General features: G+C 41.2%; 1 protein-coding gene across 1 annotated transcript; it reads right to left on the bottom strand.

Moving 5' to 3' along the window:
- Nucleotides 1–509: 509 nt before the first annotated feature.
- LOC137561504 (vomeronasal type-2 receptor 26-like) lies at nucleotides 510–21,445 on the bottom strand. The gene is made up of 2 exons (XM_068272809.1): nucleotides 21,322–21,445; nucleotides 510–1,414 (listed from the first exon to the last, which is right to left on the bottom strand). The coding sequence occupies exons 1-2, from the start codon at nucleotides 21,443–21,445 to the stop codon at nucleotides 510–512; spliced, it is 1,029 nt and encodes a 342-aa protein (XP_068128910.1).
- Between the last annotated feature and the right edge of the window lie 1,652 nt (nucleotides 21,446–23,097).

Below are 23,097 nucleotides of genomic sequence, written 5' to 3'. Positions count from 1 at the left end.
ACTATGCCTATTTAAAATGTCCATATTCATTAACCCTCTGGGCGATACAATTACATCACCCAGGAGGGGGCGCAGCACTTTTTTTTTTATTTTTTATTTTTTAAATCATGTAGCCGCTGCGCAGCGGCATCCCCCCACCCACTCCGATCGCCTTCGGTGATCAGAGTAAGCAGAAAATCCCATTCAGAACGGGATTTCCTGCCTGGCTTCCCCGTTCGCCATGGCGACAGGGCGGGATGATGTCACCGACGCTGCCTGGCACTGATTGGCCAGGCTGCACAAGGGGTCGGGGAGGGGGGGGGGGGGCTGTGCGGCACGGCGGATCGGCGGTGAGCAGCGGCGATCGGAAGTTACACGCAGCTAGCAAAGTGCTAGCTGCGTGTAACAAAAAAAAATTATGCAAATCAGCCCACCAGGGTCTGAGAACTCCTCCTGCGCGACATACCCCGAGCTCAGCTCGGGATTATCGCCCAGGAGGTTAAAGAACTATAGAGCTTTACTCAGTAGTTTTATTTCCTGCAATATATTCTTTTTCCCCTGCTGTTTAATTCAGGCTTGAAAAGCATAATATAACATTTTGGGAAGAATATGCAGCCTAATATTCCAGCACTGGAGGTCAGTATGGAGAATACCTCCACAGCCACCATGTATTTCCCTCTGGTGCTCAGATAGGCCGGGCTCATGGCAATCCAGACACTGCAGAACACCAGCATGCTGAACGTGATGTACTTGGCCTCATTAAAGCTGTCCGGTAATGTCCTCACCATGAAAGCCAGAAGAAAACTCACAGCTGCCAGAAACCCCATATAACCCAACACAGAGTAGAAGCCAATCACTGACCCCTCATTGCATTGAATAATTATAATTACAGAATAAGAGAACATGTCATACTCCTGATACGGAGGGGACACTGACAACCAGATAGAACAAATCATAACTTGGACAAAGGAGCAGGTGAAGACCAAGGAATTGGAGAGTTTGACAGTGACCCATTTCCTCCAGTAACTTCCGGGTTTTGTGGCCTTAAAAGCAATGCAGACAGTGACAGTCTTGGCCAGAACACAGGAGACCGAGATGGAGAAGGACATCCCAAAAGACACCTGTCTCAGCATGCAAGTTATATCCACAGGACGTCCGAGGAACAAGAAGACACAGAGGAAGCTCAGCAGGATGGAGGTCAGGAGAATGAAGCTCACAGTCCGGTTATTGGCTGTCACAATTGGAGTGTGCCAATAATAAATGAAAATCGCTAGAGTAAAAATTACCAAAGATGAGCATATTAAAGTTGACAAAGAAAATACTAGTGAGAGAACATCATTTTCATAGGACAGAAAGTCATAGGTTCTGGGGACACATCTCACTTTCCCGTCATCAGGCCACTCTTCATCCGGACATCTGAAGCATCTTTCACTGTCTGCAATGAGGAAGGCAGGAAAATTAATGTCATATATTACCCTAATGATAAAAAAACCAAAACCCTAAAAAGACTAACTTTATCATCCGTGGAGGTGTAATTATTTATGTATTTTAGGATCTAGGGTCTAAAAGCCGTGCTATTTTTTCACATGCTTTTAAACCATAAATTCAGGAAAAAATCATACCGCAGTGAGAACTTACTTATCCCCCTGGGATCCAATGCTGCAATTCTCCCTCCGTCCTCCGGGTGGGGCTGTAACCCTTTAGTGAGATTGCTGTCTGTCATCATGACGAAAAACATTAATCTCACCTGAGGCATAAAGAGCCTCCGAAGACCAGAAGAAGAATGGCTGCCAGTGTGTCTGGATCCCTGGGAGGTGAGATGAAAGGCCTGCTTCACTTCAGGCTCTGCATAGATCTCCCGGTGGCTTGGGATTACTGCTCCTGTTTTTTTTCATCCTGAGCCTGACTCGGGGTCACCACCAAGGAGGTTAAGAACAGGGATGGTCGTAGTCATCCAACTCCGCTACGCTGGAACTACGCGTAGTTTTACGCAATTATGCTTCGCTAAACTACGGCTTCCAAATCAACTATTCGCATCGTATGGATTTCGTAGAATACGCGTTAAAATACGCAATTACGCATAGTGCGAAGCGTAGTGTATGTGGATGCTTTTGGCCGTATGCAGAAAATTTTACGCATTAATTCCTCTTTAGATGCTTATCCCGGGAACTCTTCTATGCGTACATTCTCCTTTCCAATGCGTAAATTTGTAAGCATACAATCGTACTCGGAAAATTAGACGCGAGTAACGCATTCATAGTTCACTACGCACTACACATGTTAACTACGCATAGTGGGCGTAAGCTACGCATATCGGTACTTTTCTACATGTAAATTCGTAAGCGTAGTTTTGAAACTTCACCTACAAACTACGATGCGTAGATGCGAATTACGATGCGTAAATTCGCACTGGCGTAGTTTCTGCTCATCCCTGGTTAAGAAACTTTCTCTTTTTCTCTATATATAGGAATAGTTTATGAAGGATGGAGAATGATAGTGAATACTGGGGAACATAAAGGTTCCTGCAGATCGTGACTTAATTTGTTATAATTTATCTGGTATAAGAAAGTAGTGTGGGCCATATCACAATATAGGAAACATTCCTGAAAAGTTTATAAAGTAGTAGTTCTCCATTTGAGAATATACAAATACTGGTAAAGGTTTTCATTGTGGGCACTGCAAATGACTGTTGTGGAACAACTGGTACTGTAACCTTTCACCCATTACGTATGAATATAGGAGAAGGTAGAAGTTTCACCACCTAATAACTGCCTTTTTTAAAAAAATTCAGACTAGTTTTGTCTGATTGCTAACATGCTCATTGGTTTCTACTATTCTGTGGCCTTATTAAGTCCACCTTATAATGATGTGAACATTGAGATGTAGAACAAAACACTTTTCCACAGCCGGCAGCCTTCCCTTATTGAGCTACAGTTAGATGCTTAAAGGGGTTCTGTGTGGGGTTCCTGAGGAGAAAAACTGCCACTTACCTGGGGCTTCTATCAGCCCCCTGCAGTGGTAATGTCCCACACCGTCCTGCTCCCATCTGCCGTTCCCCGCAGCCGGCACCGGGCTATTACTCGTCTGTCACACACACGAATAATGCGCGTTGCCGTGCCTCCGCTCGCGTCATCTGAGGCTTACTGCGCAGGCGCAGTACAACGGAGCCTTGTACTGCGCTTGCGCAGTAAGCTTCCGATGACGCAGGCGGAAGCGAGCGGGTGCGCGGCCACTCTGGCGCAGCCGCAGTTCGATCCCATGCCGCTTAGACCGGGGCCGGCGGCGGAGAACAGCAGATGGGAGGAGGACGGTGTAGGACATTACCGCTGCACGGGGCTGATAGAAGCCCAAGGTAAGGGTCTGTTTTTCTCCTCAGAAACCCCTAACAGAACCCCTTTAAAGAGGAGCTGTCAGACAGTCATACTATCTCAGAAAAAAAAACAAATATATAAGTAGATGAATACTTGCTCCACTTACATAACATATCTATTGCACTGTGCACGTTATGATTCTTGTGAATTTTATAAAGGAAAAGTAGAGAATCCTATTCTAGACAGTGTCCATATTTACTGTGGCTATTTTGAAGCCAGTTGTGATGTAATATCCGCCCTTAGTCTCCTCTGCCTGATTTGCCGGCCGCCCTTCACTATAGAAAGTGCATTGTTTCAGCCTGAGAACATTTTGGCCAATCAGAGAGGAACAGAGGTTTGGGAGGGGAAAACAGGAGGGAAAGAGGCTTCAGCCAATCAGGCTGCATTAGTTAAGTCTGAAGGGAAGTAGAGAAGCAAAAAAAGACAACCCAGCATGCCCTGCAACTTCTCTTTTGTGTACCAAATTTTCTGTGTACCAAATAAGAGTCATGTATACTGGGGAATTATAATTTATCAACAAGACGAGTAATAGTGATTTTAACTTTTGGATTGCCTGGTTAGCATCCTTATTACTTGTTTACCAGATAAAAATAAAAAATTGATTTTTGATTTTATGCCCAACAGTTACACTTTAAAGAGAATCTGTATTGTTAAAATCGCACAAAAGTAAACATACCAGTGCGTTAGGGGACATCTCCTATTACCCTCTGACACAATTTCGCCGCTCCTCGCCGCATTAAAAGTGGTTAAAAACAGTTTTAAAAAGTTTGTTTATAAACAAACAAAATGGCCACCAAAACAGGAAGTAGGTTGATGTACAGTATGTCCACACATAGAAAATACATCCATACACAAGCAGGCTGTATACAGCCTTCCTTTTGAATCTCAAGAGATTATTTGTGTGTTTCTTTCCCCCTGTTCTCATGCACTGAAGTTTCAGGCTGCTTGTTTCTTCCTGCAAACAGCTTTGCCCTTGTCTGTAATTCTTCAGTATGTGAAAGCCCAGCCAGCTCAGAGGACGATTAATCCAGCTTGTAAAAGATAAGAGAGAAGAGAGAAGCTGCTCTAATCCTAAATAACACACAGGCAGTGTGCATACAGGGGCCTGGAAGGGGGGGTTCATAGCAGAACCACAACACTGAAGAACTTGGCAGCCTTCCAGACACAGGCTGACAAGTCTGACAAGAGAGAGATAAGTTGATTTATTACAGAGATGGTGATAGTATAAAGTGCTGCAGTAAGCCAGAACACATTAGAATAGCTTTTTGAACTTGTAGGATGATAAAAAACAGAATGCATTTTTTGTTACGGAGTCTCTTTAAAGTAGGATTAAACACAAAGTGAAAATTGTATTAAAATGAAGAGTTCTCTTAAAAATGTAAAGTTTTATAATCTACTAAACTGTACTAAAGCAGTATTCCAGCTTTATTTGTACTTTCTCGATTCTTAAGATCCTTAAAGACATAAGCCGACCACAATGTGTATTCTGGGACGGTTTTATATCCCTGAAGCGCAGTTTTCACGTATGCTCTGCAGCTTTGTCCAACTCTGGCATCACTCAGACAACTGTTCACATACAGAGATATGTTTCCGAGTGCAAGCAGTGATGTAAGTAATTGCAAATTGTAAATTAAAACCAATGGAGTAAGTTTTCAGAGTCTTTGACATCTCTCTGGGCTAAAAAAAAAAAAAAAAAAGAACAGCTGCCCATCCATAGTTCTGTAAGTATTTTGAGAACCAGAAATGGAAATATAAGGCTGGAATCCTGATTTATTTAGAGTGTAAAACTAGTGTTGGGCGAACAGTGTTCGCCACTGTTCGGGTTCTGCAGAACATCACCCTGTTCAGGTGATGTTCGAGTTCGGCCGAACACCTGATGGTGTTCGGCCAAACTGTTCGGCCATATGGCCGAACTAAGAGCGCATGGCCGAACGTTACCCGAACGTTCGGCTAGCGCTGTGATTGGCCGAACGGGTCACGTGTAGTGTTGGGCGAACATCTAGATGTTCGGGTTCGGGCCGAACATGGCCGCGATGTTCGGGTGTTCGAGCCGAACTCCGAACATAATGGAAGTCAATGGGGACCCGAACTTTCGTGCTTTGTAAAGCCTCCTTATATGCTACATACCCCAAATTTACAGGGTATGTGCACCTTGGGAGTGGGTACAAGAGGAAAAAAAATTAGCAAAAAAGAGCTTATAGTTTTTGAGAAAATCGATTTTAAAGTTTCAAAGGGAAAACTGTCTTTTAGATGCGGGAAATGTCTGTTTTCTTTGCACAGGTAACATGCTTTTTGTCGCCATGCAGTCATAAATGTAATACATATAAGAGGTTCCAGGAAAAGGGACCGGTAACGCTAACCCAGCAGCAGCACACGTGATGGAACAGGAGGAGGGTGGCGCAGGAGGAGAAGGCCACGCTTTGAGACACAACAACCCAGGCCTTGCATGAGGACAAGAAGTGTGCGGATAGCAATTTGCATTTTGTCACCATGCAGTCATAAATGTAATACGGATGAGAGGTTCAATAAACAGGGACCGGAAACGCTAACCCATCACAGATGTTCATTGTTCATGTTACTTGGTTGGGGTCCGGGAGTGTTGCGTAGTCGTTTCCAATCCAGGATTGATTCATTTTAATTTGAGTCAGACGGTCTGCATTTTCTGTGGAGAGGCGGATACGCCGATCTGTGACGATGCCTCCGGCAGCACTGAAACAGCGTTCCGACATAACGCTGGCTGCCGGGCAAGCCAGCACCTCTATTGCGTACATTGCCAGTTTGTGCCAGGTGTCTAGCTTCGATACCCAATAGTTGAAGGGTGCAGATGGATTGTTCAACACAGCTATGCCATCTGACATGTAGTCCTTGACCATCTTCTCCAGGCGATCGGTGTTGGAGGTGGATCTGCACGCTTGCTGTTCTGTGTGCTGCTGCATGGGTGTCAGAAAATTTTCCCACTCCAAGGACACTGCCGATACCATTCCCTTTTGGGCACTAGCTGCGGCTTGTGTTGTTTGCTGCCCTCCTGGTCGTCCTGGGTTTGCGGAAGTCAGTCTGTAGGCGAACAACTGGCTAGAGGAGGGGGAGGATGTCAATCTCCTCTTTAAAGTCTCCACAAGGGCCTGCTGGTATTCTTCCATTTTGACCTGTCGGACTCTTTCTTCAAACAGTTTTGGAACATTGTGTTTGTACCGTGGATCCAGAAGGGTATAAACCCAGTAATCGGTGTTGTCCAGAATGCGCACAATGCGTGGGTCGCATTCAATGCAGTCCTAGGCCAAAGAGGTCATAGCCTAGGGTCACAAAAACCTGTTTATTTGGGCTATTTCAATGGTAGTGATGGTGACGTACATAAATCTCAGCCATGGCCGTTAGCAACGTCTGAATTTCACGAAATGTCTCATGCAGGTAGAAGACATATTGTTAGACTTGGATTCCAAAGATGGGGTCCCTACATCTCTGCAAACCAGAGTTACAGGGGTCCAAAATTGGTAAAATCCCCCATAGACTTTCATTGCCTCCCTATTTCACTTTCCAAAATCTCACATCTTTTCAAAAGGGCAATTGATCAGCAGTGGCAAATTTTCTAGCATTGTAGGGACCCTTAGGGGGAACATGACTGGTGAGTTTCGGGCCCCTAGGCCGAAGAGGTCATAGCCTAGGGTCACAAAAACCTGTTTATTTGGGTTATTTCAATGGTAGTGATGGTGACGTACATAAATCTCAGCCATGGCCGTTAGCAGCGTCTGAATTTCACGAAATGTCTCATGCAGGTAGAAGACATATTCTTAGACTTGGATTCCAAAGATGGGGTCCCTACATCTCTGCAAACCAGAGTTACAGGGGTCCAAAATTGGTAAAATCCCCCATAGGCTTTCATTGCCTCCCTATTTCACTTTCCAAAATCTCACATCTTTTCAAAGGGCAATGGCTCAGCAGTACCAAATTTTCTAGCATTGTAGGGACCCTTAGGGGGAACATGACTGGTGAGTTTCGGGCCCCTAGGCCAAAGAGGTCATAGCCTAGGGTCACAAAAACCTGTTTATTTGGGCTATTTCAATGGTAGTGATGGTGACGTACATAAATCTCAGCCATGGCCGTTAGCAACGTCTGAATTTCACGAAATGTCTCATGCCGGTAGAAGACATATTGTTAGACTTGGATTCCAAAGATGGGGTCCCTACATCTCTGCAAACCAGAGTTACAGGGTTCCAAAATTGGTAAAATCCCCCATAGACTTTCATTGCCTCCCTATTTCACTTTCCAAAATCTCACATCTTTTCAAAGGGCAATTGATCAGCAGTGGCAAATTTTCTAGCATTGTAGGGACCCTTAGGGGGAACATGACTGGTGAGTTTCGGGCCCCTAGGCCGAAGAGGTCATAGCCTAGGGTCACAAAAACCTGTTTATTTGGGTTATTTCAATGGTAGTGATGGTGACGTACATAAATCTCAGCCATGGCCGTTAGCAGCGTCTGAATTTCACGAAATGTCTCATGCAGGTAGAAGACATATTGTTAGACTTGGATTCCAAAGATGGGGTCCCTACATCTCTGCAAACCAGAGTTACAGGGGTCCAAAATTGGTAAAATCCCCCATAGGCTTTCATTGCCTCCCTATTTCACTTTCCAAAATCTCACATCTTTTCAAAGGGCAATGGCTCAGCAGTACCAAATTTTCTAGCATTGTAGGGACCCTTAGGGGGAGCATGACTGGTGAGTTTCGGGCCCCTAGGCCAAAGAGGTCATAGCCTAGGGTCACAAAAACCTGTTTATTTGGGCTATTTCAATGGTAGTGATGGTGACGTACAAAAATCTCAGCCATGGCCGTTAGCAACGTCTGAATTTCACGAAATGTCTCATGCAGGTAGAAGACATATTGTTAGACTTGGATTCCAAAGATGGGGTCCATACATCTCTGCAAACCAGAGTTACAGGGGTCCAAAATTGGTAAAATCCCCCATAGACTTTCATTGCCTCCCTATTTCACTTTCCAAAATCTCACATCTTTTCAAAGGGCAATGGCTCAGCAGTACCAAATTTTCTAGCATTGTAGGGACCCTTAGGGGGATCATGACTGGTGAGTTTTGCCACTGCTGAGCCATTGCCCTTTGAAATGGTGTGAGATTTTGGAAAGTGAAATAGTAGGCCCAATGAAAGTCTATGGGGGATTTTACCAATTTTGGACCCCTGTAACTCTGGTTTGCAGAGATGTAGGGACCCCATCTTTGGAATCCAAGTCTAACAATATGTCTTCTACCTGCATGAGACATTTCGTGAAATTCAGACGTTGCTAACGGCCATAGCTGAGATTTATGTATGTCACCATCACTACCATTGAAATAGCCCAAATAAACAGGTTTTTGTGATCCTAGGCTATGACCTCTTTGGCCTAGGGGCCCGAAACTCACCAGTCATGTTCCCCCTAAGGGTCCCTACAATGCTATAAAATTTGGTACTGCTGAGCCATTGCTCTTTGAAAAGATGTGAGATTTTGGAAAGTGAAATAGGGAGGCAATGAAAGTCTATGGGGGATTTTACCAATTTTGGACCCCTGTAACTCTGGTTTGCAGAGATGTAGGGACCCCATCTTTGGAATCCAAGTCTAACAATATGTCTTCTACCTGCATGAGACATTTTGTGAAATTCAGACGTTGCTAACGGCCATAGCTGAGATTTATGTACGTCACCATCACTACCATTGAAATAGCCCAAATAAACAGGTTTTTGTGACCCTAGGCTATGACCTCTTTGGCCTAGGGGCCTGAAACTCACCAGTCATGTTCCCCCTAAGGGTCCCTACAATGCTAGAAAATTTGGTACTGCTGAGCCATTGCCCTTTGAAAAGATGTGAGATTTTGGAAAGTGAAATAGGGAGGCAATGAAAGTCTATGGGGGATTTTACCAATTTTGGACCCCTGTAACTCTGGTTTGCAGAGATGTAGGGACCCCATCTTTGGAATCCAAGTCTAACAATATGTCTTCTACCTGCATGAGACATTTCGTGAAATTCAGACGTTGCTAACGGCCATAGCTGAGATTTATGAACGTCACCATCACTACCATTGAAATAGCCCAAATAAACAGGTTTTTGTGACCCTAGGCTATGACCTCTTTGGCCTAGGGGCCCGAAACTCACCAGTCATGTCCCCCCTAAGGGTCCCTACAATGCTAGAAAATTTGGTACTGCTGAGCCATTGCCCTTTGAAAAGATGTGAGATTTTGGAAAGTGAAATAGGGAGGCAATGAAAGTCTATGGGGGATTTTACCAATTTTGGACCCCTGTAACTCTGGTTTGCAGAGATGTAGGGACCCCATCTTTGGAATCCAAGTCTAACAATATGTCTTCTACCTGCATCAGACATTTCGTGAAATTCAGACGTTGCTAACGGCCATAGCTGAGATTTATGTACGTCACCATCACTCCCATTGAAATAGCCCAAATAAACAGTTTTTTGTGACCCTAGGCTATGACCTCTTCGGCCTAGGACTGCATTGAACGTGACCCACGCATTGTGCGCATTCTGGACAACACCAATTACTGGGTTTATACCCTTCTGGATCCACGGTACAAACACAATGTTCCAAAACTGCTTGAAGAAAGAGTCCGACAGGTCAAAATGGAAGAATACCAGCAGGCCCTTGTGGAGACTTTAAAGAGGAGATTGACATCCTCCCCCTCCTCTAGCCAGTTGTACGCCGACAGACTGACTTCCGCAAACCCAGGACAACCAGGAGGGCAGCAAACAACACAAGCCGCAGCTAGTGCCCAAAAGGGAATGGTATCGGCAGTGTCCTTGGAGTGGGAAAATTTTCTGACACCCATGCAGCAGCACACAGAACAGCAAGCGTGCAGATCCAACACTGATCGCCTGGAGAAGATGGTCAAGGACTACATGTCAGATGGCATAGCTGTGTTGAACAATCCATCTGCACCCTTCAACTATTGGGTATCGAAGCTAGACACCTGGCACAAACTGGCAATGTACGCAATAGAGGTGCTGGCTTGCCCGGCAGCCAGCGTTATGTCGGAACGCTGTTTTAGTGCTGCCGGAGGCATCGTCACAGATCGGCGTATCCGCCTCTCCACAGAAAATGCAGACCGTCTGACTCAAATTAAAATGAATCAATCCTGGATTGGAAACGACTACGCAACACTCCCGGACCCCAACCAAGTAACATGAACAATGAACATCTGTGATGGGTTAGCGTTTCCGGTCCCTGTTTATTGAACCTCTCATCTGTATTAAATTTATGACTGCATGGCGACAAAACACAAATTGCTATCCGCATGCTTCTTGTCCTCATGCAAGGCCTGGGTTGTTGTGTCTCAAAGCGTGGCCTTCTCCTCCTGCGCCACCCTCCTCCTGTTCCATCACGTGTGCTGCTGCTGGGTTAGCGTTACCGGTCCCTTTTCCTGGAACCTCTTATATGTATTACATTTATGACTGCATGCCGACAAAAAGCATGTTACCTGTGCAAAGAAAACAGACATTTCCCGCATTTAAAAGACAGTTTTCCCTTTGAAATTTTAAAATCGATTTTCTCAAAAACTATAAGCTCTTTTTGCTAATTTTTTTTCCCTCTTGTACCCACTCCCAAGGTGCACATACCCTGCAAATTTGGGGTATGTAGCATGTAAGGAAGCTTTACAAAGCACGAAAGTTCGGGTCCCCATTGACTTCCATTATGTTCGGAGTTCGGGTCGAACACCCGAACATCGCGGCGATGTTCGGCGAACGTTCGCGAACCCGAACATCTATGTGTTCGCCCAACACTATGTAAAACCAATTAGGCCTTTCTTTTTATCTTAATTAGGGATGGATGAGCCTGTTCACCGTCAAACCGTTCCAGGTGAATAATGACCGTTCTTATTTACTACTAACATTTTAAATAATGTAATTCACCCATTTGCGTTCTCAAAAATTTGCTTTTGCATTTACCATTGAAGTCAAAGGCCAATGACTTTAGAGGTTAATAGAAAACCTCCTTACAGGATTTCCCAATTTGAGGGTAAGATAAGTAGAACAGGGGCAACAAGGAGATTTTTGTTTAAATGCCACACATAAACCTTGCAGGTTATATACGCATTATATGTGCCCATATCCTATTCATTTTTCTTCCGAGTTTTCTCTAAGGGGACATTTTCAAACCTTATCAGTAAATTACCTTTAAAGAGACACTAAAGCGAAAAAAAAATATGATATAATGAATTGGTTGTGTACTATGAATAATTACTAGAAGATTAGCAGCAAAGAAAATATTCTCATATTTTTATTTTCAGGTATATATTGTTTTTTGTAACATTGCATCATGCTATAATATGTGCAGATTACACAACACTCAGCATTCAAAATGATTATTTCAGGGCAGTCTGTGAAGTAATGACCTCTCCTCTGGCACAGAAAAAGAAAATAGTCCAGGAACAGTTGAGATAATAAAAGTCAGATAACAGCCCTCTCCACGACTAACTTAGTCGGAGAGCTTAATGGCTTGTTTGCATAGATAAAGGGAGGGGGGACACCAAGAGCCCAATAGTGTGATATTGTATAGATGATAATTAATAATGAGTAATATAACAATTTAATACTCACAAACCAGGGTTACCATTAGGCAACCACTGTGAAGGCAGGTGGGGAGATTAACCTGATCCCACTCAGGATTAAAAGTTGCTCTCTGTAGATGGGAAGAAGATGGGTACAACCCTCCACCAAGGGTGGACTTAGCAATATGTAGAAGCTTTCCAGAGGCACCAATAGAATAAAAGTCACTTAAACGAGCTTAAAACCGATGGGGCAGTGGTGGGCCTATCCCATCCATGCAGACAAAGCAAACAAAGGAAGGACTGTGGCATCAACAGTCAAACAACAATTTATTTATACTCCACAGTAAAAATAGGCAACGCGTTTCACGGGCGCAATCCCGCTTCATCAGGCCAATCAAAAAGGAGCATACCGCTGAAAACAAAGTGTCAGAGAGGACATAGTGTGAGGCAGGTTTTGTGGGTATCACTCATGTTCACAAGCAATTCAATGTCAAAACATAACTATATGAACATCAAAACATATTCAGAGGTACTTATTATGCAACACTCTTAAATCATGCAATTCTATGCAAAGTGATTTTATGCAGAACATTTTCATGTAGAAAACTCGGTATTTAGCCTATTAGCTCTACTGGCCACTGTATTCCTTTTGCTTTTCATGCAACAGTTATGAATAGAAATACATTTGATCAGGTGAATAAATGCATGTAAATTAATATGTTCCTTAATGGGATCAAGTGGTATATAATAATAATAAATGGAAGCTACCTGTTGATTCAGTATTGGGTCTAAATTTAAAGAAAGACGGGGGAGGGCAAACGTGTCACCAAGAGAGGTAAAAACGTATTTGCAGCTAAAAGGACAAAGAGTAAAAATATATAGAGTAAAAATATGGAGTAAAAATACAGAACAAAAATATAAAGTAAAATATATATATATATATATATATATATATATATATATATATATATATATATATACACATATCATTATCTATAGAATATAGGGCAAACATATGTATTATTACCAGGGTGAGGACGAGGTCAATCAAAGTATAATAGTACTAGAAATGGTAGTGATAATGATCTCTGTTAAACAATAAAACAATAGAACAATAAGACAATCAAACAACAGACCAGCGTTGCCTGAACACTGGCTTACCTTATCAGCATCAAAACCACACTGAGCGCCTCTGTAATCACATAGAATGCTCCAGTGTCTTAAGAAGGGGGAGTGTAAGCTTTTCCACCAATCAGCAACTGCCATGTGGAACGTATGATGTCATTGCTGTGGGGCGGAGTAGAGATGGAAAAGTACCAAGTGTGAAAACTTACACACTGGCGTGATGGCTGCTGCCTATAGCGGCTAGATAGTGTAATGGTCAAGGGCTCTGCCTCCGACACAGGCGACCCAGGTTCAAATCCTGGCACAGCAAGCCCGCACCCAATTTAGTTTTTGGACATCAGTAATAATGAGGTAAACAAACATTTGGGAGTGTGAGGGAGATAACGTGGTAATAAAAAGTTTATAAAAAATATGTGTAAATAATAATAATAATTATAAAAATGTATATATATATATATAAAAAAAAAAAAAAAAAAAAAAAAAATAATAATAATAATAATAATAATAATAATAACAAATAAATAAATACATTTAAAATTATTAATAATAATAATAATAATAATAATAATAATGATAATAATAATAAAAAGAGAGCGACATTTAAAAACTATAGCGGCTATATGTGGATCCAACATTCAGTAAACCTTTTCCAGTACTTCATTCAGTCCTTCTGGAATAAGGGTTTTGAGTACTTGGATCCAATACATTTCTCTTTTTTTGAGATTTTCATGGGCGTTGGGTGAAGTCTCACCAATAGAGTCAATCAAGGTTATGGAGAAGGAGTCTGGGTTACTGTGGTGGTATGAATGAAAATGCCTGGAGACACTGTGGAAGGGAAATTTATTTAGGATGTTTCTCTTGTGCTGTCCTATCCTGTTACGTGCCATTTGTGTTGTCCTGCCCACATACTGGAGACGACAGGCACAGGTTATGACGTAAATGATATATTTTGATAGGCAGGTGTTGTTCTGTTTGATGGAATATTGAATACCTGTGGCTGTGGAATGAAACACTGGGGTATTGGTAACAAACTGGCATGCAGAACATCTGGGGCTTCTACAAGGGTGAGAGCCTGGTTCGATCGGGGACATGGTAAGAGTGGGAGCTGGAGGTGGTGTATGGAGACGACTGGGGGCTAGGAGATTCCGGAGATTGGGAGCTTTCCTATAAGTGATTGCTGGTTTGGATGGTAAAATTGTTTTAAGATAGGGGTCTTATAGAAGGATTTCCCATCTATTATGAAGAATCTTTTTAATGTTTTGATGTTCTTTGTTGTATCTTGTGATAAACCGTGGTGGTGGGTCTGATGTGGTCGGAAAGGAGGACGGTGGAGCTAGGTTCATAGATTTTGCTCTCCGACTGGCGTCTCTAATCAGTTTTCTAGGATATTTACGAGCTGTAAATTTTTTGGTCAGTAATTTAGATTGTTCCTCATAGTCAATATTTTCAGTACAGTTGCGGTAAATACGTTTAAACTGACAATATGGGGTATTGAGTGTCCACGGCCGGTGATGATAACTGTTAAAGTGGATGTAGTTATTGGAATCGACTGTTTTAAAAAAAGTTTTGGTTTTAATGGTATTAGACTCGATGAAGATGGTCAAGTCTAGAAAGTCAATGGTTGTGGAGTGATGATGTGACGTAAATTCTAGTCCGGCTGAGTTACTGTTGAAAAGTTGGATGAAAATGGGGATAAGGGATGTGTCGCCTTTCCAAATGAAGATTAAATCATCTATGTAGCGCTTGTAAAATACAATATTATTGATGAATAATAGATTGTGTTGTAGAAGTTGATTTTCCAATAGGCCCATTGTAAGGTTAGCATATGATGGTGCAAATGAGCTGCCCATTGCAGTACCACTAATCTGATGATAAAATTGGTTATGGAAAGAAAAAACGTTATTTTCCAGAATGAATTCAGTGCAATGCAATAAGAATTGTTGTTGAATAACGGGCATGGATAGAATCGTGGAAAGGAAGTATTGAATAGCTGAAAGTCCAAATTGGTGTGGGATGTTGGTATAGAGAGAGGATATGTCACAGGTGAGCCAGTGAAAATCAGGGGACCAATTTATGTCGGACAGGAGCTGTATGAGATGTTGAGAATCTCTAAGATAGGAGGGTAGATTTCGGACCAGGGGCTGTAGGTGTTGGTCTAGAAAACGTGATAAATTGCTGCTCATGGAATCTATCCCTGCTATTATCGGCCTACCAGGTGGTTTTTGGAGATTCTTATGTATTTTGGGTAAGTAATAAAAAATGGAGTTTTAGGCTGTACATTTATAATAAAGTTCCTTTCATTTTTACTGATGATGTTATGGAGGAAAGCCTGGTTTATGAATTCTTTAAGGGTGTTGTTCAATGTGGGGGTAGGGTCCAGAGTAAGTTTAGCATAATGTCTTGTGTCATTCAGAAGTCTGTAAGCTTCTTCAATGTAATCGGTTCTGTTTAGGATCACAATGCCCCCGCCTTTGTCGGCTGGTTTGATTATAAGTTCTGTGTTGTTTTGGAGGGTTTTAAGTGCAAATTTTTCTCTATGGGTAAGATTACTATTAAGAATGAGGTTGGAGGACTGTGAGTTTTGGAGGTCACTGAGTACCATGGTATAGAATGTCTCAATAAAGTTGCCTTTAGAGGCTGTGGGGTAGAAACGAGATCTCCCCTTCAAGTTAGCGGTGATACATTTTTCCAGTTCTAATTCGAGGGGGTTTATGGATACAGTCGGTAAAGTGTCATTATTGGTAATGATCATAGCAGTCGATTCAGGGAGTTTCTGGTGTTTTTTTATTTCGAAATGTCTTTTTAAGGTGAGCTTGCGTATAAACGCATTGAGATCGGTAAAAACTTCAAACATGTTTGGAGAATTGACTGGACAGAAGGAGAGTCCTTTCTCCAGTAATGTGGTCTCATGTTTGGTGAGGATGTGGTCTGACAAATTGAAGATGCATTTGATATTTTCGGTGTTGGGTGTATTTGGGATGGGTATTGGGACAGTGTTTGTGTCTCTATTTTTCTTTTTACTCTTTCCTTTACCTCTACTGCCTCGTTTTCTCAATCGTGCTGGGTTGTGGTCATTAACGGACAGGGGAGGGACCCTACCCTACCCCCACATTGAACAACACCCTTAAAGAATTCATAAACCAGGCTTTCCTCCATAACATCATCAGTAAAAATGAAAGAAACTTTATTATAAATTTACAGCCTAAAACTCCATTTTTTTATTACTTACCCAAAATACATAAGAATCTCCAAAAACCACCTGGTAGGCTGATAATAGCAGGGATAGATTCCATGAGCAGCAATTTATCACGTTTTCTAGACCAACACCTACAGCCCCTGGTCCGAAATCTACCCTCCTATCTTAGATATTCTCAACATCTCATACAGCTCCTGTCCGACATAAATTGGTCCCCTGATTTTCACTGGCTCACCTGTGACATATCCTCTCTCTATACCAACATCCCACACCAATTTGGACTTTCAGCTATTCAATACTTCCTTTCCACGATTCCATCCATGCCCGTTATTCAACAACAATTCTTATTGCATTGCACTGAATTCATTCTGGAAAATAACGTTTTTTCTTTCCATAACCAATTTTATCATCAGATTAGTGGTACTGCAATGGGCAGCTCATTTGCACCATCTTATGCTAACCTTACAATGGGCCTATTGGAAAATCAACTTCTACAACACAATCCATTATTCATCAATAATATTGTATTTTACAAGCGCTACATAGATGATTTAATCTTCATTTGGAAAGGCGACACATCCCTTATCCCCATTTTCATCCAACTTTTCAACAGTAACTCAGCCGGACTAGAATTTACGTCACATCATCACTCCACAACCATTGACTTTCTAGACTTGACCATCTTCATCGAGTCTAATACCATTAAAACCAAAACTTTTTTTAAAACAGTCGATTCCAATAACTACATCCACTTTAACAGTTATCATCACCGGCCGTGGACACTCAATACCCCATATTGTCAGTTTAAACGTATTTACCGCAACTGTACTGAAAATATTGACTATGAGGAACAATCTAAATTACTGACCAAAAAATTTACAGCTCGTAAATATCCTAGAAAACTGATTAGAGACGCCAGTCGGAGAGCAAAATCTATGAACCTAGCTCCACCGTCCTCCTTTCCGACCACATCAGACCCACCACCACGGTTTATCACAAGATACAACAAAGAACATCAAAACATTAAAAAGATTCTTCATAATAGATGGGAAATCCTTCTATAAGACCCCTATCTTAAAACAATTTTACCATCCAAACCAGCAATCACTTATAGGAAAGCTCCCAATCTCCGGAATCTCCTAGCCCCCAGTCGTCTCCATACACCACCTCCAGCTCCCACTCTTACCATGTCCCCGATCGAACCAGGCTCTCACCCTTGTAGAAGCCCCAGATGTTCTGCATGCCAGTTTGTTACCAATACCCCAGTGTTTCATTCCACAGCCACAGGTATTCAATATTCCATCAAACAGAACAACACCTGCCTATCAAAATATATCATTTACGTCATAACCTGTGCCTGTCGTCTCCAGTATGTGGGCAGGACAACACAAATGGCACGTAACAGGATAGGACAGCACAAGAGAAACATCTTAAATAAATTTCCCTTCCACAGTGTCTCCAGGCATTTTCATTCACACCACCACAGTAACCCAGACTCCTTCTCCATAACCTTGATTGACTCTATTGGTGAGACTTCACCCAACGCCCATGAAAATCTCAAAAAAGAGAAATGTATTGGATCCAAGTACTCAAAACCCTTATTCCAGAAAGACTGAATGAAGTACTGGAAAAGGTTTACTGAATGTTGGATCCACATATAGCCGCTATAGTTTTTAAATGTCGCTCTCTTTTTATTATTATTATTATTATTATTAATAATTTTAAATGTATTTATTTATTTGTTATTATTTTATATATATATATATATATATATATATATATATATATATATATATATATATATATATATATATATATATATATATATATATATATTTATATATATATATATACATTTTTATTATTATTATTATTATTTACACATATTTTTTATAAACTTTTTATTACCACGTTATCTCCCTCACACTCCAAAATGTTTGTTTACCTCATTATTACTGATGTCCAAAAACTAAATTGGGTGCGGGCTTGCTGTGCCAGGATTTGAACCTGGGTCGCCTGTGTCGGAGGCAGAGCCCTTGACCATTACACTATCTAGCCACTATAGGCAGCAGCCATCACGCCAGTGTGTAAGTTTTCACACTTGGTACTTTTCCATCTCTACTCCGCCCCACAGCAATGACATCATACATTCCACATGGCAGTTGCTGATTGGTGGAAAAGCTTACACTCCCCCTTCTTAAGACACTGGAGCATTCTATGTGATTACAGAGGTGCTCAGTGTGGTTTTGATGCTGATAAGGTAAGCCAGTGTTCAGGCAACGCTGGTCTGTTGTTTGATTGTCTTATTGTTCTATTGTTTTATTGTTTAACAGAGATCATTATCACTACCATTTCTAGTACTATTATACTTTGATTGACCTCGTCCTCACCCTGGTAATAATACATATGTTTGCCCTATATTCTATAGATAATGATATGTATATATATATATATATATATATATATATATGTATATATATATATATATATATATATATATATTTTACTTTATATTTTTGTTCTGTATTTTTACTCCATATTTTTACTCTATATATTTTTACTCTTTGTCCTTTTAGCTGCAAATACGTTTTTACCTCTCTTGGTGACACGTTTGCCCTCCCCCGTCTTTCTTTAAATTTAGACCCAATACTGAATCAACAGGTAGCTCCCATTTATTATTATATACCACTTGATTCCATTAAGGAACATATTAATTTACATGCATTTATTCACCTGATCAAATGTATCTCTATTCATAACTGTTGCATGAAAAGCAAAAGGAATACAGTGGCCAGTAGAGCTAATAGGCTAAATACCGAGTTTTCTACATGAAAATGTTCTGCATAAAATCACTTTGCATAGAATTGCATGATTTAAGAGTGTTGCATAATAAGTACCTCTGAATATGTTTTGATGTTCATATAGTTATGTTTTGACATTGAATTGCTTGTGAACATGAGTGATACCCACAAAACCTGCCTCACACTATGTCCTCTGACACTTTGTTTTCAGCTGTATGCTCCTTTTTGATTGGCCTGATGAAGCGGGATTGCGCCCGTGAAACGCGTTGCCTATTTTTACTGTGGAGTATAAATAAATTGTTGTTTGACTGTTGATGCCACAGTCCTTCCTTTGTTTGCTTTGTCTGCATGGATGGGATAGGCCCACCACTGCCCCATCGGTTTTAAGCTCGTTTAAGTGACTTTTATTCTATTGGCGCCTCTGGAAAGCTTCTACATATTGTTTGCATAGAGATAAAAACTGGAGTTTCTTAACTCTTCCTGTACTGGAAACAATTAGACTGATGTATCTGATCTTAATGTTTTATTTCTTAGCTGTACTACACATACAAATCATAATATCATATTTTTTTTTTCGCTTCAGTGTCTCTTTAAAGCTTCCACTATGCAAGAAAATACTCAAAATAAGTTTCATATTGCTAATTACTTACTTTTTTGTACTTAATTAGTTGCTAAATGGTGCTAAAGTTATTTTTTTTTAATAAGATGAAAAAAGATTTCCTGGTGGACAACCTGGTGAACAATTGCGTAAGGGCCTATATGTAGACAATGTGGAGGGAGTTTGGTGTAAAGAATCTCAGAGCATTCAGGGTATTTATGCCTAAGAACTATGAATATTTTATAGCTGGCTTCCTGGAAAAATGTAGGAAACTGTTCCTATATTAACCGTGTTATTTGTGTACTTCTATTGTATTTGCGTATTGGATAATCCATCTTGTGATTTAAAAATATGCTGCATATAAGTCCATTGTGAGAAAGGAATCCCCTACAAATCCCATTGGCCTGCTTGTTTATTGTATTCTTTATTTTACTAACATTCAACTCATATGATTAGATTGACAAATATATTGTTTAAGTTAAAGCGGGATATAACCCTGCATTTCAACTTTGCTCTAAAACATTATTTACAGCATATTATATGCAACCAGCATTTTTTTTTACTAGACCAGCATTGGAAGGGTTAAACACAGAGGTTTAAAGTTCCGTGGAGAGATATGCAGAAGTTCAGATTGTTACATTCTATTTAGTTATATGTATCTATTGAGAAATGTTACACACTCTTTGGCTGTCCTCCAACTCCTTCCAGTGAGAGAGAGTGAGTCACATTCAACACTTAGATACATTTATGTAAACAAAATGTATCTATGTCAGCTTCGGATGCGTCTGCAGAAATCTCCAGGAACTTTAAAGCAATGTGTAACCCTTCCAATGCTGGTCTAGTAAAAAAAAAATGCTGGTTGCATATAATATACTGTAAATAATGTTTTAGAGCAAAGTTGAAATGCAGGGTTATATTCCGCTTTAAGTTGCTTTTTAACTGCTTGCCAACCGCCTCACACTGATGGGCGTGGCTGTGGTGGCAGCCCCAGGGCAAGGTAAAGTCCTGGGGCTTCGTTTTGCAGGCAATCGCGCGCAGGCTGCAATCACCGCTCGGAGACTGTTAGACGGCAAAACTGCCACCTAATTACCATGTACAGCACTGTGATCTACAGCAGCGCCGTGCTCGGGACAGGTGTGTGACCCGGCTGTCCCCCTGGGACACAAGAGAGCGATCGGCTCTCATAGGCTAAAGTCTATGACAGCCGATCGCCGTGATTGGCTGGCTGGGGGGAGGGAGTTGGGAAAAAAATAAAAACAAACAGGGAAATGTAATAAAAAATATATAACATACATATTTGTAAAAAAAAACAAACAAAACAAAACATGGGGGGAGTGGATCAGACCCCACCAACAGGAAGCTCTGTTGGTTGGGGGAAAAGGGGGAGGATCACTTGTGTGCTGTGTTGTGTGGCCATGCAGCCTTGCCTATTTTACAAAAAATGGCCTGGTCTTTAGGGAAGGGGGGGGGGGGGAGGGGGGTAAAGCCTGTGGTCCTGATGTGGTTAAATTGCTCTTCTGAAATAGCATTTTTTTTAATAGTCTGACCGCTGTCTGTACGTCAAAATACTCTCTAGTGCCTAAGGTATAGGCATGTGTAGATAATCTGTAATTGAGGTGTGTGCAAATAAACTGTTCTTGTTGTTTCTTTTTCTGAAGTAAACAAAAGTGTATTCTTCTTCTTCATAGTCTCAATTGGTCATTCTCACCTGTGACATTGGACATCTCCCTCTCAGAACATGGGGTACAGTCATAGCAACAGACATAAATTCCTTCCTTCTGAGTCTTTCTTTTGCCAGGAGGACATCTGTCATTGCACCGGGATTTTGGCATCTTAAACATGCAATAAAGTAAAAACAAACATGTTACAAAGAAGGCTATCATATAATGTCCCTGAGCTTTCCTTTTGATGAAGCAATAATAAGATTCACCGAGAGTTACAATTTAGGGCGTAACACTATCATGCAGATGGGGAAAAGAAAATATTTTTTTTCCCAGCATCTAGAAGTGCAAAAGACATTAGGAAGACCAGTGATTTACAACTACGGATAGTTTTATTTGCCATTTGCCAACATTTTCACAAAAAAAATATTGAAAAAGTATTGGATGTTTCCAAAGATAAGAACATTAACAAAGAAAATGCATGCAACTGATTAAATGCATTTATGTTAAAGAGAACTTGAGGTGGGGTTCTGAAAATGCAATCCACATACAGAGGCTGGGTCTGCCTATACTGCCCAGCCTCTGTTGCTATTTCAATCCCCCCTAAGCCAACCCTGCACTCTGCAATAACCCCTAAATCACAGCCCCGCTGTACTGTCACTCTGCATGCTTCCTTCGCCTCCTGCATAGCTCTAGTCCCCATCAGCGAGGAAGGAAAGGGACGCGGGCATGGCTGTGATTTATGGGGGATAGCAGAGTGCAGGGGGGGGGCTTAGGGGGGATTGAAATAGCAACAGAGGCTGGGCAGTCTAGGCAGACCCAGCCTCTGAATGTGAATTGCATTGTCAGAACCCCACCTCGGGTTTTCTTTGACTTTAAAAGGTCCACTTTTGAGAAAAATAATATATTCATGAAGTTAAGCTGTTTAACTTTTACTAAGTTTCAGTTCATTAACATTAAAGGACTATGGTAGTGAGAGAGATATGGTGGCTGCCACATATTTATTTATTTTTAAACAATACTAAAGGTGCCCATACACGGTACAATAAAAACGATCGATTTTCCAGTTTATTTTATCTAAACGATTGAATCGAATGAAAGTCGAAAGTAATCTTTTTTTTTTTTTCGATCAAGAAATTTGAATCGGACATGCTGGAAAAATATTGATGATTGTGTGTTGTAATTGTATCTTGTATGTTAAATTGTACGAAAAGATCTTTTAGATCCTAATTGTAAGAATTGTTTCAAAGACTGTAATCTTTATTTGCCCGTCATCGCCATGGGGAAGTCTAGTAGGGAATAATTTGTGCACATCTATATATATAATAGAGTAAGTGCCTCAACCTTCAAGCAAGAAGAAGAAGTAGCGCCCTGCCCCCAGGGCCGGTCCAAGCAAGAAGAAGGGGCTGGTCCAAGCAAGAAGAATAAGTAGTGTCATATCAAACCAAGGGCAAAGAGGGATAATTTGCATATTCAGTAGCAGTGGGTAACCACAAATGTTCACTTATAGCTGAATTATTGCAGATTTGCTTCTGTTTTAAGAAGGAAAATTACACCAAGCTTTGCTTTTTTTAGTAGGAGGGCTTTTTGGTCTCTTTTATCCCCCTATACATTCCTAGTAGTTTGGGTCACCCTGAGCTGCTTGGTTACTCTGTTGTACTGGTCCAAGCCCTATCTCATACAGCCTTATCAATCCCTGTTATGTACTGATGAGGACTGAATGTCTGAAATAGGCTGTCACATGTGGGTTTGATATGACTGTGTAATATTTAAAGCTATAGGCTTGCTTGACTTACCAAGGGTGAAAAAGAATAATTTGCATA

Source organism: Hyperolius riggenbachi, chromosome 1 (assembly GCF_040937935.1).
Source record: "Hyperolius riggenbachi isolate aHypRig1 chromosome 1, aHypRig1.pri, whole genome shotgun sequence".
NCBI classification, from domain to species: Eukaryota; Metazoa; Chordata; class Amphibia; order Anura; family Hyperoliidae; genus Hyperolius; species Hyperolius riggenbachi.
This window is presented reverse-complemented; position numbering and strand designations above follow the sequence as displayed.

Excerpts from the sequence above, each read along its gene's own strand:
- LOC137561504 (XM_068272809.1), bottom strand. The coding sequence starts at position 21,445 with ATGCCAAAATCCCGGTGCAATGACAGATGTCCTCCTGGCAAAAGAAAG. Across the intron at positions 1,415-21,321 it reads GGAGATGTCCAATGTCACAG|ACAGTGAAAGATGCTTCAGA; the intron begins GTGAGAATGACC and ends TCCTCATTGCAG.